This window comes from Motacilla alba, chromosome 17 (assembly GCF_015832195.1).
Source record: "Motacilla alba alba isolate MOTALB_02 chromosome 17, Motacilla_alba_V1.0_pri, whole genome shotgun sequence".
NCBI classification, from domain to species: domain Eukaryota; kingdom Metazoa; phylum Chordata; class Aves; order Passeriformes; family Motacillidae; genus Motacilla; species Motacilla alba.
The window spans coordinates 8626499-8641651 of NC_052032.1; the positions used below are offsets into that span (position 1 = coordinate 8626499).

The 15153-nt window shown below is 58.4% G+C and overlaps 1 protein-coding gene across 2 annotated transcripts in view; it reads left to right on the top strand.

The window, feature by feature from the left end:
- NOTCH1 (notch receptor 1) overlaps positions 1–15153 on the top strand; it is a 42880-nt gene that overhangs the window by 21213 nt on the left and 6514 nt on the right. The window contains exons 5-28 of one of the 2 annotated variants that reach the window (XM_038156350.1): positions 1067–1189; positions 1330–1563; positions 1679–1834; positions 1924–2109; positions 2521–2634; positions 3278–3391; positions 4348–4581; positions 4936–5046; positions 5724–5916; positions 6148–6293; positions 6835–6948; positions 7837–7956; positions 8208–8360; positions 8779–9007; positions 9140–9341; positions 9445–9598; positions 9840–10024; positions 10197–10329; positions 10637–10894; positions 11003–11115; positions 11546–12117; positions 12816–13244; positions 14037–14185; positions 14810–15026. In XM_038156350.1, coding sequence (XP_038012278.1) covers positions 1067–1189; positions 1330–1563; positions 1679–1834; positions 1924–2109; positions 2521–2634; positions 3278–3391; positions 4348–4581; positions 4936–5046; positions 5724–5916; positions 6148–6293; positions 6835–6948; positions 7837–7956; positions 8208–8360; positions 8779–9007; positions 9140–9341; positions 9445–9598; positions 9840–10024; positions 10197–10329; positions 10637–10894; positions 11003–11115; positions 11546–12117; positions 12816–13244; positions 14037–14185; positions 14810–15026 — 4639 coding nt within the window. The remainder of the gene's footprint in view (positions 1–1066; positions 1190–1329; positions 1564–1678; positions 1835–1923; positions 2110–2520; positions 2635–3277; positions 3392–4347; positions 4582–4935; positions 5047–5723; positions 5917–6147; positions 6294–6834; positions 6949–7836; positions 7957–8207; positions 8361–8778; positions 9008–9139; positions 9342–9444; positions 9599–9839; positions 10025–10196; positions 10330–10636; positions 10895–11002; positions 11116–11545; positions 12118–12815; positions 13245–14036; positions 14186–14809; positions 15027–15153) is intronic. The other variant, XM_038156351.1, reaches the window with a different exon arrangement.

Here is a 15153-nt window from a genome sequence, read left to right on the forward strand (position 1 = left end):
AGTTTAAAGTAATTGCCGTACTAATTACTCATTTGGATGGTTCAAAATGAGTTAATCCTGGTATCTAGGACATTGTGAGCTATGGCTGCTCAGGCTCAGCCCCTCTGCTTAAAAATGTGGTGCAAATCCATGTTACCTGCTCTGCACTCCTACCAATCATAAAAATCTGTGGCAATCATAAAAAGCTGTGGCTGCTCCCCATGTGATGGAGAGGGGGAGAAGAGAATGTGGAGAGAGTGAGGGGAAAGCTCCCAGCTGGGCCAGGGTCTGGGGTCCCACAGAGGATGAGTCTGGGCACCTGGTCCTTACCTGTGCAGGTGACCTTTTTTGGTGCCTGGGTGGGGAGCAGCCTGCTCTGGACCTGCAGAATGCCCTGGGGAGTTTGAGGGAGCTGCAGATGGACACTGGCACTGTGGGCTGGCATTGCCATCCCAAACCCCAAGCAGCTGGGTTGAGAGCTTTGAGGGTCATACAGTAAATGCAGCTTTTAACACGAATGTCAGTCAGAGGTGGCTTGGCAGATGTCCTGAGGAGGGCCTGGCTGCTGTGCTCCTGCTGCAGAGGCTGGGGGCGGCAGGGTTTCCATGCTATCAGCTGGAGGTGATAACAAACCCAAGCAGGAGGTGGGCTGGGATGAGCCCAGCGCCCGTGTGGGACGTTGGCTCGCCCTGGCAGGGACTTGGATCCCCCTCAGGGGCAAGCACTGCTGCTGAGGCTCTTTACAAGTGAAATGAAACGCTGGTGATTCAGCACCGGGTGCCACAAGCCTTCGTGGGAGCAGCCCTGCTTCGTTCTGGCTTGTGTGGAGTCAGATCCTCCGCTGCTGGGGGCTGGAGGCTCTGGCAGCAGGGCCAGCCTGCCCTGGGCAGAGGAAGCTGCTGCCTGCCGGGCCCCAGCAGAGGCGGAATGGGGATGAAGATCAAACCAGGCAGCTGCTTCAAAGCCACCTGGCACACGCTCAGCACCTGATAGTGAACAGCCTGCTGGAGGTGGGGGTGGCGAGGGGCACGGTGGTGACGCAGCCACTGGGTGAGCTGGCATCACGGCAGGCGTCTCCTCTGCGCAGGGTTCACGGGTCAGAACTGTGAGGAGAACATCAACGACTGCCCGGGCAACAACTGCAAGAATGGGGGCACCTGCGTGGATGGCGTCAACACCTACAACTGCCAGTGCCCACCTGAGTGGACAGGTAATGAGGGAGTGAGGGTGGCACAGGGCTGGGCTGGGAGGACGGGTCCTGCTCGGGGGGATGATGGGCACAGCATGGGCAGAGCTTCACGTCGGGAGTGGTCAGTGCCAGCTTCATGCAGGTGCCCTGTCCCCTGGCAGGTCAGTACTGCACTGAGGACGTGGACGAGTGCCAGCTGATGCCCAACGCCTGCCAGAACGGTGGCACCTGCCACAACAACCACGGCGGCTACAACTGTGTCTGTGTCAATGGCTGGACGGGCGAGGACTGCAGCGAGAACATCGACGACTGCGCCATGGCCGCCTGCTTCCACGGGGCCACCTGCCACGACCGGGTGGCCTCCTTCTACTGCGAGTGCCCCCACGGCCGCACAGGTGAGGCCCTGTCCCACCTTGTCCCCTGCCCTGCGTGTCCCCTGGCTCCTCGGTGCAGCCTCGGTTGGCGATGACTCGTGTGCCCATCGTCCTTGACGTGCCTTTGGGTGCCCAGGTTTGCTGTGCCACCTGGATGATGCCTGCATCAGCAACCCCTGCAACGAGGGCTCCAACTGCGACACCAACCCCGTCAATGGCAAAGCCATCTGCACGTGTCCTTCGGGGTACATGGGACCAGCCTGCAACCAGGACGTGGACGAGTGCTCTCTGGGTGAGCTCACATGGGTGACAGCAGCATGGCTGGGGAGGGCTCTGGCACAGCCAGGAGCGAGTCCTGAGAGCTGTGCTGGTGTTTTACAGGAGCCAACCCATGTGAGCACGCAGGAAAGTGCATCAACACTCAAGGGTCCTTCCAGTGCCAGTGTCTGCAGGGCTACTCAGGCCCTCGCTGCGAGATTGATGTCAATGAGTGCCTCTCCAACCCCTGCCAGAATGATGCCACCTGCCTGGACCAGATCGGGGAGTTCCAGTGCATCTGCATGCCTGGTGTGTGGGCAGCCCTGTGGACTCAGCCTTGGTGTTGGTGGTGGGCAGTGGGAGGGTTTTGAATGTCCCTGAGCTTCAGCTCAGTGCGGGGTTGGGTCAACAGCTCCTGCGTGCCTGGGGACAGCACCGAAAAGAAGGAGCAGTAAAGGTTGTGTGGTGGGGGCACAAGCAGTGAGATTTGGGCACCATCAGCCCTATACTGAACTCCTCCTCCTGCCAACCTTGGCTTGGATTGAGCCAAAACCTGTTGATCCAAGGAGCAGCTTGTGCATCAAATCCTACCACGTGTAGAACATCCCCTGAGCTGCCTTTTAAAGACAGGGCATCCAGGTGTGCCCAGGTTTAACACACCCACTGTGGGGCTGTGCCAGCCCTGTGCCATGGTGCTGACGGTGCTGGGTCTCTCGGCAGGGTACGAGGGGGTTTACTGCGAGATCAACACGGACGAGTGCGCCAGCAGCCCCTGCCTGCACAACGGCAACTGCCTGGACAAGATCAACGAGTTCCACTGCGAGTGCCCCACTGGTACGTGGCACCCCTCCCACTGCCAGCAGCCGTCCCACTGCCACTGTGGTGGAAACAAAGCCAGGATGCATCCTGGCTCGAGCCAAGAACGGGCTCCTTAAATTTCACAGCCCTCCGAAATGGGGAGAGTGTAGCGAGCACCTCTTGGCGCTTTGGAGGGAGCGTCTCCAATGGCAGCGTGGGGCTGAGCCCCGTGCAGGGCATGCTGCTCCAGCTCCCGCCCATGGGAGAGGGGAAGGAGGATTAAACCCCACGGCTTTGCACTTGAAAAGGCCCCTCTTTGGGAAGGAGGGCTGGGGGCTGGGGGGGGCCGCACCAGCGGCTTTGAATGCGGTGTCAAAGTCACGGGGTGGAGCAGAGAATGGGGAGACGGTTAATCTGTGAAAGGAGGTTTTGAAGTTCAGAGACTTTGCTCCTCTAGAGATGTAAATAAGATGCTCTCAATGGTGGGTCGCAGCCCCGCATTCAGGGCCCCCAGCAGCCGTCCCCATGGAAACCCGGCGCCCCAGCCGGGATGCGGGGGGCCGGCGGGGCAGGGGGGGCCCAGCGGGAGCTGCCCGGCAGCAGGGAGGGGAGCCTGGCAGGGAGGGGAGCCTGGCGGGTCCGGCCGTGTGCAGGGACGAGGCTTCTCCCTCCATTGCAGGCTTCAACGGGCACCTGTGCCAGTTTGACATCGACGAGTGTGCCAGCACCCCCTGCAAGAACGGTGCCAAGTGCGTGGATGGCCCCAACACCTACAGCTGCGAGTGCACTGAAGGTGAGGGGATCTTGGGGGGCTGTGGGGGGTCCTGCCCTGTGATGTGCCATAAAACCACACTGACAAATCATTTAGTGCCCACCTCTGCAAGCACCTGCTGTGGCAGGTGTCCCCGAGTTGTCCATCGGTGAGGTTGGTCCCTGCTGATGTGACTCCCGTGGGGCAGGATGTCCCTTTCTCTGGTGGTGGCAGAACAAGTCGAGCTCTGGAGGCTTGCTGGCCCCGGAGCCAGGTGTAAGGAGCCTGGCACTCCTTAGGTGTGGCCCCGCAGCAGCCGTCCCACCGTGCTCCCACCCGCCGAGGGGGAAGGCAGGAAGGAAGGAATAAAGCTGCCTCTATGGGGATGCAAGGTGCAGGGCCGCGGGGGCTCGCCGACCGAAACCCAAGGAGCAGTTGCACAAAATGATGACTTGAGCCCTGGTGGCAAACAGTGGCTCTTTTGTGGAGCAGCTCCCGCCAGAAATCTTCCAGCTGAATGGCCTCTAATTAGTGTCTTGCTAATGCCAAGCCCCGATGAAAAGCTGCTATGTGGGCTTGGCGGGGTCTAGTCAAAGCTGTACTTTGTCCTCGGCTCTCCACCCCCAAACCCGGCGGGGAGGGTGCCGGCCAGGAGAATAGGAGCTGCCGGGGGGGTTATGATTGGGGGGTGCTTGCGGCCGGCCCCCCCGTGCGCGCCGGGACGAGCGCGGGGCCCCGCTTGCAGCCCAGGCTGCTTTAATGCAGGTCATTGTGCACCCTGGGACAAAGACCCCCGGGCTGGGGTCTGACCAGCCCCCCCACCAGCACATCGGGGTGCTCCCTGCCTGCACCCTGCTCCTGGGGGTCCCAGAGATCACAGTGGGGCAGGTAAAGCCACCCTGGAGCACTGCCTCACACCTGGAGAGGGCAGGAAGGAGTGTCCCCCATCCCCAGCCCGTGTCCCCATTGTCACCCCGTGTCTCTCCTGCTGGTGGCAGGTTTCACAGGTGCTCACTGTGAGATCGACATCGATGAGTGCGACCCTGACCCGTGCCACTACGGGACCTGCAAGGACAGCATCGCCTCCTTCACCTGCCTCTGCCAGCCCGGCTACACGGGCCACCGCTGCGACATCAACATCAACGAGTGCCAGAGCCAGCCCTGCAAAAATGGGGGCACCTGCCAGGACAGGAACAACGCCTACAACTGCATCTGCCTCAAAGGGACCACAGGTGAGCAGGAGGGAGCCCCTGCAGCTCCACATGGGTCAGCAGTGCCGGTGCAGCATCCCACTCCCGTCCTCTTCCTGGGGCAGGTTGGCCCTGGGCCACCACCAGCAGCCACCCTGGTGCCGGGGCCAGCCTGGGGCATCCTGGGTGAGGGCGAGTTCTCCCAGTTTGGTGCCCAGCTCAGGCACGAACCACACCCCAGCCGGGAGCTGCCCACAGTGGAGGCGCTTTGTTGTGGGGCGGCGGTGGCAGTTGGTGCCAGCAGGGCTCATTTTACTGCTTTGATGGGTCTGGGGACCTCCTAATGACACTCCTCTCCTCTTGGGGACCCCCTAACAATCTCCCTCTCCTCCCCAGGCTCCAACTGCGAGATCAACCTGGATGATTGTGCCAGCAACCCCTGTGACTATGGCAAGTGCATCGACAAGATCAATGGCTACGAGTGCACCTGCGAGCCGGGGTACACAGGTGAGAGCAGGGCCTCACACCCTGGGGACCTGCAGCTGCTGGTGCCTCACAAAACCAGGACAAGGGTGCAGTAAGGTGGGGGGATGCTGCCATCCCGCCTGTAGGAGGTTTTACACCCTCCAGCGCTCCTGCTTGTTCAGGAGGGTGACCCCGGCTCAGTCTGAAATCAAAGGGGTGTCTGGTGCTGCGAATTCGACTCCTGCTGCGCCCACTCCCATGGGTATCAGGTTGCTGCCTTGTCCGACTGGTTTGTTTGATGGCTGCTGGAAATGGTGGAGGGCTTTGATGGGAGCAGCCCCCGCCGCTCCCCGCTCGCGCGGCCCCTTGTCCTCGGGCCCGGTGGGAGCTGCAATAAAGCCCGGCTTTGTCGGCCGTGGCAGGTAGGGTTTCAGGCTGAAACCTCCTCCCTTCGGTGCTCCCTCCTGGGCCAAAGCAGCCCAGGGCACGGCCTCTTCCAGTCCCATTTAATGAAGGCAGGCAGGCAGTGCAGGGAGTGGAGTCACCCTGCCTGCAGGGCAGCCCGCTCCTCTGCAGCCAGCCCAGTGTGTCCTGAGGAGATCCCAGCCTCCAGCAGACATTCCTGGGTGGCTGGAGGGGGAGCTGCCTGGTGGGTGCACTCCCCAGGCAGTGCTGTTCGTGCTTGTGGGGTAACTGTATCCTCGCTCCCCCTTCGCCAGGGCGCATGTGCAACATCAACATCGATGAGTGTGCCAGCAACCCCTGCCACAACGGGGGCACCTGCAAGGATGGCATCAATGGCTTCACCTGCCTCTGCCCCGAGGGCTTCCACGACCCCAAGTGCCTGTCTGAAGTGAACGAGTGCAACAGCAACCCCTGCATCCATGGGAAATGCCATGATGGATTGAATGGGTAGGCTGGAGGGTGCCGGGGCTGCTGGGGGGCTGCAGGGACCAAAGGGTCCCCACAAAGTCAGGGTTAGAGGAGGGTGAGCATCTGTCCCCCAAGCTGGTGTTTGTCCATGCTCTGAGCCAGTGCCAGGGGATTTCCCTGAAGGGACAGGATTTGCTGGATAAATGATGGCTGATGCAGCCTAGAGGGCCAGGATGGACTAGCTCTTCATGCCCCAATTTTTCCCCAAAGCTACAAGTGTGACTGTGACCCTGGCTGGAGTGGGACAAACTGTGACATCAACAACAACGAGTGTGAATCCAACCCCTGCATGAATGGTGGCACCTGCAAGGACATGACCAGTGGCTACATCTGCACCTGCAGGGAGGGCTTCAGCGGTAAGTGGGGGGGGTTAGATTGGATATTCTGAAAAATTTCTTCCTGGAAATGCTGGTCAGGCACTGGAACATGCTGCCCAGGGAAGTGGTGGAGTCACCACCATGACTGGAAGTGTTCAAAAGGGGTGTGGATGTGGAACATGGTGATGCTGGGTTAATGGTTGGACTTGGTGATCTTAGAGGGCTTTTCCAGCATTGGCAAGTCTGTGATTCCATGATTCTGAGGGTGCAGCCAGGGATGCTGCCATGTTTCCCCCACACTGAGGCCTGGGTGGGAGCTGTGGGTGGGTGTTCCATGATGCTGGGTGGGCTGGAAGCTTCATTTTGAGGACAGTGGAGCCCCAGGTGTGGCTGGGAGCTGTGGCAGTGCAGCCGTCCTGGAGACCTTCAGCAGAGTTCAGGGCTGGAGCTGAGCACAGCAGGCTTTCCCAGGGCACTGGGTGTGCTGTTGTCATTGCCACCGTGTCCCCACTGTGCCCTCAGCCCCCTGCCACCAGCACACCTCCATCACAGCCACTTCTGTCTGTTTTTCTTAACACAGGCCCCAACTGCCAGACCAATATCAACGAATGTGCTTCCAACCCGTGCCTGAACCAGGGCACGTGCATTGATGATGTTGCCGGCTACACCTGCAACTGCCTTCTGCCCTACACAGGTGAGGGGAGCACCCTGTGCCCCGCCACAGCTCTGGGGAGTTTCTGCTTCACACGTGACACCAAACTGGTCCCCAGTGAGCTGGCACTGAGCTCATGAAGGCTTCCCTCGCTCTGCCCTGCCGAGGGGCTGCCCACAGCCACGGCTCCACCTCTCCGCGGCGCAGCTGGAGGAAATTTGCAGCGGCTTCCTCCCTTCCTCCTCTTCCTCCTCCTCCTGGAGGGTGCCTCGGGTGCAGCAGCACCCAGGGGCTTGCCCCACTGACACCCCAGCGTTCCCCAGCCATGATGCCTGTGCTGGAGGAGGCGATTCGAGGCCGAGGGGCCGGGGGATTCTGCTGAGCCGATTCCTGTTTGCCGGCCCTGCGCTTCCGCTCGCGCAGCCCGGCACAATTGCAGGAAGCCGTGAGCTGTTTCCTGCCCTTGCCAGTGGCCATAGAAACCCCTGGGGGGGGACAGGGAATGGGCAGGCAGGGAGGGGAAGGCTCTGGAAAATAGCAAAGGCCGGTTCAGGAGATATTGGCTGACAGGGAAGATAAGGGTTCGGAGGGAACGTGTCCCTTGGCTGGACGTAAACAGGAAAAGCAGCGGAGAGGGAAGGGGGGAGGGAGTGCAAGGGGGAAAAGACACCCCTAGCAGCATTTCCCTGCCAAAGGAAGTGTGCATTGCTGTCATGCAGCCCAGATAGCCAGGGCTTAAAAGTTTGTGGGGGTTTGGGGTCATGGGTGACCAGGAATGGAGGAGACAGCCCCAGCTGGGCTGCTCTGGGGTGCTGGGGAAGTCCAGAGCCATCCCCAGACTGGCAGCAGCCCTGGGCAGGGGGCAGGGATAGCGGGGTCTTGGCCACCTGTCCTTTTGGAGGGTGTCAGCGAGTTCTTGTGCCTGTGCAGGAGCCACCTGTGAGGATGTGCTGGCCCCCTGTGCTGGCAGCCCCTGCAAGAACGGTGGCGAGTGCCAGGAGTCAGAGGACTACAAGAGCTTCTCGTGCAGTTGCCCCCCTGGCTGGCAAGGTATGGACATGGCCTTTTTGGGGGTTAGAACCCCCTGCTCCCCTCAGGGAGGGAAAGGCACAGGGGAGGAGCTAGGCCTTGGGGAGGGTCCTGAGCTGCCCCACGGTTCAGCTGGGTGGATGGGACACAACCATTGCCTGTGTTCCTTGGCTTCTGCCCTGGTGTGAGCGGTGCCCAGGATGTCATCGTCACCCCTGGGGCTTTCACCAGCACCCCCAGCCCACACAATCCCTGTCCTGCTGTGTCCCCAGGTCAGACCTGTGAAATTGACATCAATGAGTGTGTGAAGAGCCCCTGCAGGAATGGGGCCACGTGCCAGAACACCAACGGGAGCTACCGCTGCGCCTGCCGGACCGGCTTCTCCGGCCGCAACTGCGACACCGACATCGACGACTGCAAGCCCAGTAAGAGCAGGGGCTGCCCCTGACTGCACCCAGCCCAGCCCTGGGCCTCATCACCCTTCCTGGGGCTGGGATTCTCCTCCCCATTCATGGACCAGCCCTGGCTGCCGCTGTGCCCTGGGCTGTGCTGCGAGCCCTGCTTGGCTTTTGGGCCACCTCAGGCACGTCCCTGTTGGGCTGTGTCAGTCCAAGGCAGGAGGAAGGAGGCTGGGGGACAGTGTGTGCCATGGGTTCTCCTTGTGCCCAGTATCCTGGAGGGGTTGGTGTGGCTCCTGCCCAGTCCATGGGCTCAGTCCCATCCCATATCTCCACATGGCCAGGGAATGTCTATGGGGACGGTGCTGCAGGGCAGCTCCCGGGCTGGGTTGCAGCACCACAGCTGGACCCATCACATCTTCACGTGCACATCCCTTCTCTCCAGATCCGTGCCACAATGGTGGCTCCTGCTCCGATGGCATTGGCACCTTCTTCTGCGAGTGCCTGGCTGGTTTCCGTGGGCCCAAGTGCGAGGAGGACATCAATGAGTGCGCCAGCAACCCCTGCAAGAACGGGGCCAACTGCACCGACTGCGTCAACAGCTACACCTGCACCTGCCCCTCCGGCTTCAGCGGCATCCACTGCGAGAACAACACCCCTGACTGCACAGAGAGGTACAGTCCTGCCAGCCGGGGCACGGGGCTGAGGTCCCCGTGCTGCCCCATAGCCCTGGGTTGGTGTGTGGGGCCTTTGGCGTGGGGCACGGCCAGCTGTGACTCACTGGGGCGCGGTGCCTGTGTCCCCAGCTCCTGCTTCAACGGTGGCACGTGCGTGGATGGCATCAACACCTTCACCTGCGTCTGCCTGCCCGGCTTCACGGGCAGCTACTGCGAGCACAACATCAACGAGTGTGACTCCAAGCCGTGCCTGAACGGGGGCACGTGTCAGGACAGCTACGGGACGTACAAGTGCACCTGTCCCCAGGGGTACACCGGGCTCAACTGCCAGGTACAGGCACCTCGGGTGGATGCTGCTGTGGGGGTCACTGCACTCTCCACTCCTGCAGGAGCCATGCTGGGTCCTCACCCTCATGTCTTGCTCTGCTCCCCAGAACCTGGTGCGTTGGTGTGACTCCTCACCCTGCAAAAACGGAGGCAAGTGCTGGCAGACCAGTAACCTGTACCACTGCGAGTGCAACAGCGGCTGGACAGGGCTCTACTGCGATGTCCCCAGCGTGTCCTGCGAGGTGGCTGCTAAGCAGCAAGGTGAGGCCTTGCCATGTGTACAGGGCCAGGCTGGGGCCCCAGGTGTCCCCCGTGCTGGGCACTGAGCAGGGATGTGGCCGGTTCTCTTGGTGGGGATCTCTGGGACAGCAACCTCAAGGATTGCTCCAGCAATGCATGCCCAAGGCTGTGATTCCCTGTGGGGTGTGCGTGGCCAGCTCATGGCCCTGTGGTGTGTGGGTGTCCCCAAGGTCCCTGCGTCTCACTCTGCTCTCCCTGACAGGTATCGATGTAGCACACCTCTGCAGGAACTCGGGGCTCTGTGTTGACACTGGCAACACTCATTTCTGCCGCTGCCAAGCCGGCTACACCGGCAGCTACTGCGAGGAGCAGGTGGATGAATGCTCCCCCAACCCCTGCCAGAACGGAGCCACCTGCACAGACTACCTGGGAGGCTACTCCTGCGAGGTGGGTGCCTGGGGGGCAGGAATTCCCAGGGGAAAAGCCTCAGTTACTGCCTTTCTCCTGCCCGAGATGATGCCCCTTTACCAAGTTAGAGACTCGGGTGCTGGCTATGCTCCTAGAGCTGTGTGGGAATGGAAGGAACCTCTCTGATAGTTCCCCTCTTTCCTCCTTGCAGTGTGTGGCTGGTTATCATGGAGTTAACTGCTCAGAGGAGATCAATGAATGCTTGTCCCACCCATGCCAGAATGGAGGAACCTGCATCGATCTCATCAATACCTACAAATGCTCCTGCCCCAGAGGAACTCAAGGTAAATTAATTCCCCAGGCTGGGGCATTAGTGGGTTGAGTGCAGATATCCTTGGATTCTGCTCATTAGCTGCTCAGGCTGGCAGCAGCAAACGCAGTGGGCGAGGTTTGTGTTTGCTCGTGGGCTCAGCCATCAAGGCCACGCGGCCTTGGCCTCGTGGTGCCGTGTCCCTCGTGCCTGAGAGGTGGCTCAGGCTGCCACTGACGTGGCCAGGCTCAGCCCCTGGGCAGGGCAGGCTCACACAAGGGAGCAGCGGGCCCCCCGATACTGTTTGATGAGCTGTGTGGGTTGTTCCCCCCTCTCTCTAGGGGTGCACTGTGAGATCAATGTGGATGACTGCAGCCCTTTCTTTGATCCTGTCACCCTGGGGCCCAAGTGCTTTAACAATGGCAAGTGCAAGGATCGGGTAGGTGGCTACAGCTGCATCTGCCCCCCTGGCTTTGTAGGGGAGCGCTGCGAGGGAGATGTCAACGAGTGCCTGTCCAACCCCTGCGACGCCCGCGGCACCCAGAACTGCGTGCAGCGGGTCAACGACTACAAATGCGAGTGCAGACCTGGCTATGCAGGTGAGCACTGCATGCCCTCTGCTCCCAGAGCCCAGCCTGCAGCCCCCAACCCCCCCAGGCATCCCTGCACGCCTTCGTCTGCTCCTCACACGCTCCTCTCCCTCGCAGGCCGTCGCTGTGACACCGTGGTGGACGGCTGTAAAGGCAAACCCTGCAGGAACGGGGGAACCTGTGCTGTTGCCAGCAACACTGGCCGTGGCTTCATCTGCAAGTGCCCCCCGGTAGGTGCCTGCTCCTCTCCAGGAGGAGGGAGTGAGCGTGAGCATGAGGGGTGGTCAAGAGGCCAGTTCAGTCCCTGAGGCTTCCCCAGCTGGGATAGGCAGGAATGGGAGGATGCTTTGCTGTGGGTGCGTCCATAAAGGTGCATCCTCCATGCTTGCAAGGATTCTGGAATAGAGTTAAGGAGAAGGTGGCTCAGGCCTGAAGGTAGAACAGGCTGAATGTTCTTTGCCCTACACAAAGTGGGACAGGTAGCTGTGGAGGAGCTCCCTTCACCTGGGGGATGCTCTAACGAGCTTTACATTCAAGATTACTCTTGCCCATCACCAGTTTTAGAGGGTGAGTTTTAGTTTCCCAGGACACACGCGTGTTAATGCCGCTCATAGCACAGCATCAGTGCTTCTGACTCCCTCCTTGCTGTGCCTTCCCCAGGGATTCGTGGGTGCCACCTGCGAGAACGACTCCCGCACCTGCGGGAACCTGCACTGCCTGAACGGTGGCACCTGCATCTCCATCCACAAGAGCTCCAAGTGCATGTGCACGCCGGCCTTCACGGGCCCCGAGTGCCAGTACCCGGCCAGCAGCCCCTGCACCTCCAACCCCTGCTACAACGGGGGCACCTGCGAGTTCTTCAGCGACGCCTCCCCCTACTACCGCTGCAACTGCCCCGCCAACTTCAACGGCCTCAACTGCCACATCCTGGACTTCGACTTCCAGGGCGGCATCGGGCAGGACATCATCCCCCCCAAGATTGAGGAGAAGTGCGAGATCGCCGTGTGCGCGGGCTACGCCGGCAACAAGATCTGCGACGGGAAATGCAACAACCACGCCTGCGGCTGGGACGGCGGCGACTGCTCCCTCAACTTCAACGACCCCTGGAAGAACTGCTCCCAGTCCCTGCAGTGCTGGAAGTACTTCAACGATGGCAAGTGTGACTCTCAGTGCAATAATGCTGGCTGCCTCTACGATGGGTTCGACTGCCAGAAGTACGAGGGGCAGTGCAAGTAAGTGGCTTCTTTAAAACCTTCCTGTTTTGAGGCCCATCAGGGTCACCATCTCTGGTGACCCTCTGGTTGTTCTGATTGTATCTGGTAAAACTCCTGCTGTTCATTCCCAACATTCTGGTCTGCTGCCTGTGGGGCTGCAACTCAAGCAATCGCATCTCCCTGTGGTCCTTCTGAGTTTACATCTACTTGGAAGCTCTCTGGGTTTGACTCATTGCAGATGGCTTCCCTGTCCTTGCTTGTATCACTCCGCAGAGGTGAATTCTCCAACTCACAGCAGTAACACAGTCAGTTTCAAGGCAGGGAGACCCCAGATGGAAAAGCAGCCAGGAAACATGATGATGTTAACATCCAAGCATTTCCCAAACATTGTCTTTGGCAACAGCAGGAACTTAGTCCCAGATTCCTGGACCAACTGTGGTCTTAGTAACTATTCTGTGTCCCCATGCCTCCTCTGAGTCACAGTAATTTATCCCTTTTTCTTTTATAATTTAACAGCTGCTCTCTCTCACCTGCAGCAGTGAATGCTTCACAGTGCTGCATGAAACAGCTGCTTTCTATGTACACTGGTTTAGTGTCTGTCAGGGTGAAAAATATTTATGCAAAAGAGAGACCACCACTGCTTTTCTCAGCAGATAGGTGTTATTTGCACTGCTTGGTCTAATTCTTTCTTCTGCCTTGCTTCTTCCTCCACCCAGCCCTCTGTACGACCAGTACTGCAAAGATCACTTCTCAGATGGTCACTGCGACCAGGGCTGCAACAATTTTGAGTGCGAGTGGGATGGTCTGGACTGTGCAAACAACATGCCAGAGAAGCTGGCAGATGGCACGCTGGTGGTGGTGGTCCTCATCACCCCCGAGAACCTGAAGAACAACTCCTTCAACTTCCTGCGGGAGCTGAGCCGTGTGCTGCACACCAACGTGGTCTTCAAGAAGAACCCCAAGGGGGAGTACATGATCTTCCCATACTACGGCAACGAGGAGGAGCTGAAAAAGCATTACATCAAGAGGTCCACAGAGGACTGGTCAGATATGTCCAGTGCTGTCATCAACAAAGTGAAGAGCAGCCTCTACTCCAGGGCTGGCAGGAGGCAGAAGAGGGAGCTCGACCAGATGGACATCAGAGGGTAAGAGGGTTCCATTTCCCCTGAGCAGCACTCAGAGCGTGTTCTCTGTGTTGATAATAGTAACACGCTAGGAAGGGAAGGATGTAGGCCAGATAATTGTATTTAGATGTGGCTTTCTGTGTGAACAGAAACCGGATTTTGCTCTCATGTGGGAAAGCAGAGTGATCATTCAGGAGTCCCTGATACAATGCTGCCCGACTCTCACGATTGAAGGAGTCCTGTGCATTGTTGGGAGCCAGGGCTGGGCTGGGTGGGACCTGGAAGCAGAGGCTGGCCTGACCGACTGTCTGACTTCAGGAAGTCATTAAGTTAAGCCTCATTTTCTCCCTGGGAAATGCTTTCTAGAGCTTTGTTGTAAAACTCAATTACTGCAATCTATGTTTGGAGATCTTTGGTGTAAACATACACATCCAACCTGCTCCCTCTCCGTGGACTCAATCAAAAAACCCCTGAAAGCAAAGGAGTTAGAGCAGGGAAACTGATATGAGAATATCTGAAGGCTCCCAAACAGCATTAAGATACTGTAGTGTCTGGGTAATTATAAAACATTGTGAAGCAGAGACTCCCTTCCACTGCTGTAGATAAAGAGCTGGATTTTACAGCATTCACTGAGGCAAATCCAGCAGACCATGAGTGTGAGCTGCAGGCTTTGGGCCACAGGGGAGCAAGGAGATGGGTTCCCACCTTCTAATTCCCACTGATGGGGGTTAAAGAGGGAAGGGAGACAGGGCTTGCCCGTGTCCTCGGTGTGGTCATCTCTCCCTGGTCCTTATTGACTCTTCTCTCTCACAGATCCATTGTCTACTTGGAAATTGATAACCGCCAGTGCATCCAGTCGTCTTCCCAGTGCTTCCAGAGTGCCACTGATGTGGCAGCATTCCTGGGAGCCTTGGCCTCCCTCGGCAACCTGAACATACCCTACAAGATAGAAGCTGTCAAAAGTAAGTACAGCTGGTCACTTGGGGAGGAGGGACAGCCAAAACTTTCCAGCCTTCTCTGAGTTCAGTTATCTGTCAATTGGCTGCTCTTGAGCACAGTCTGGTTTTAATAACCTCACATAGATATATATTTTTTCCTTTAAGTCTTTTCTTTAAAAGAATTGCAAGCCCACTTTATTATTTTTGCTTATTCCAGGTTTTATTTCAAAATCATTATCACTCTAAAAGTTATTAAAAAAAAAGAAAAGAAAAAGAAAACCCAAGCAGCTCCAATCAATCAGTGACATGCAAGGAGTTGAAGTTTGTATCTTGAAAATCCCCCCTAAATCCTTTTGTCTTAACAGCTCAATGCAAGCGCAATGATTTGAAGTTTGCTAATCCTTTTCCTTAAAGGAGAAAAAAGTGGAGCTGTCTCCTGGTGCAGGCTGCCTTGTGCAGCCGAGAATTTGCCGATAGTTTGCAATTCTGATTAATAGCGTATAAAATGACCTTATTTTGGGGGGGGGGGGCTGATTTAGATCAGACTTAGGTACCTCTATTAACAAATTTTCCTTCATTTCCACTCCGTCCCCGGTTTGCTATGCAGCTTAATGTCTCAGCATCTCTTTGTGCCCCACGGTTGTGCAGGTGAAACAGCCGAGCCCACGAAGAACTCCCAGCTGTATCCTATGTACGTGGTGGGCGCCGCGCTGGTCCTGCTGGCCTTCATCGGGCTGGGAGTGCTGGTGAACCGCAAGCGCCGCAGGGAGCATGGGCAGCTCTGGTTCCCAGAAGGCTTCAAAGTGACAGAGTCCAGCAAGAAGAAGCGACGGGAGCCCCTCGGGGAGGATTCTGTTGGACTGAAGTGAGTAGTTTGCTTGCTAAGCCGGTGGCGGGGCTGCTCAGGGCTCTTCTGGGAGAGACTGCTGGAGTTTTGTGCTCTAGTGCATCGTAGTGGTGTGGCAGGGAGGAGAAGAATCAGGGGTCTTAAA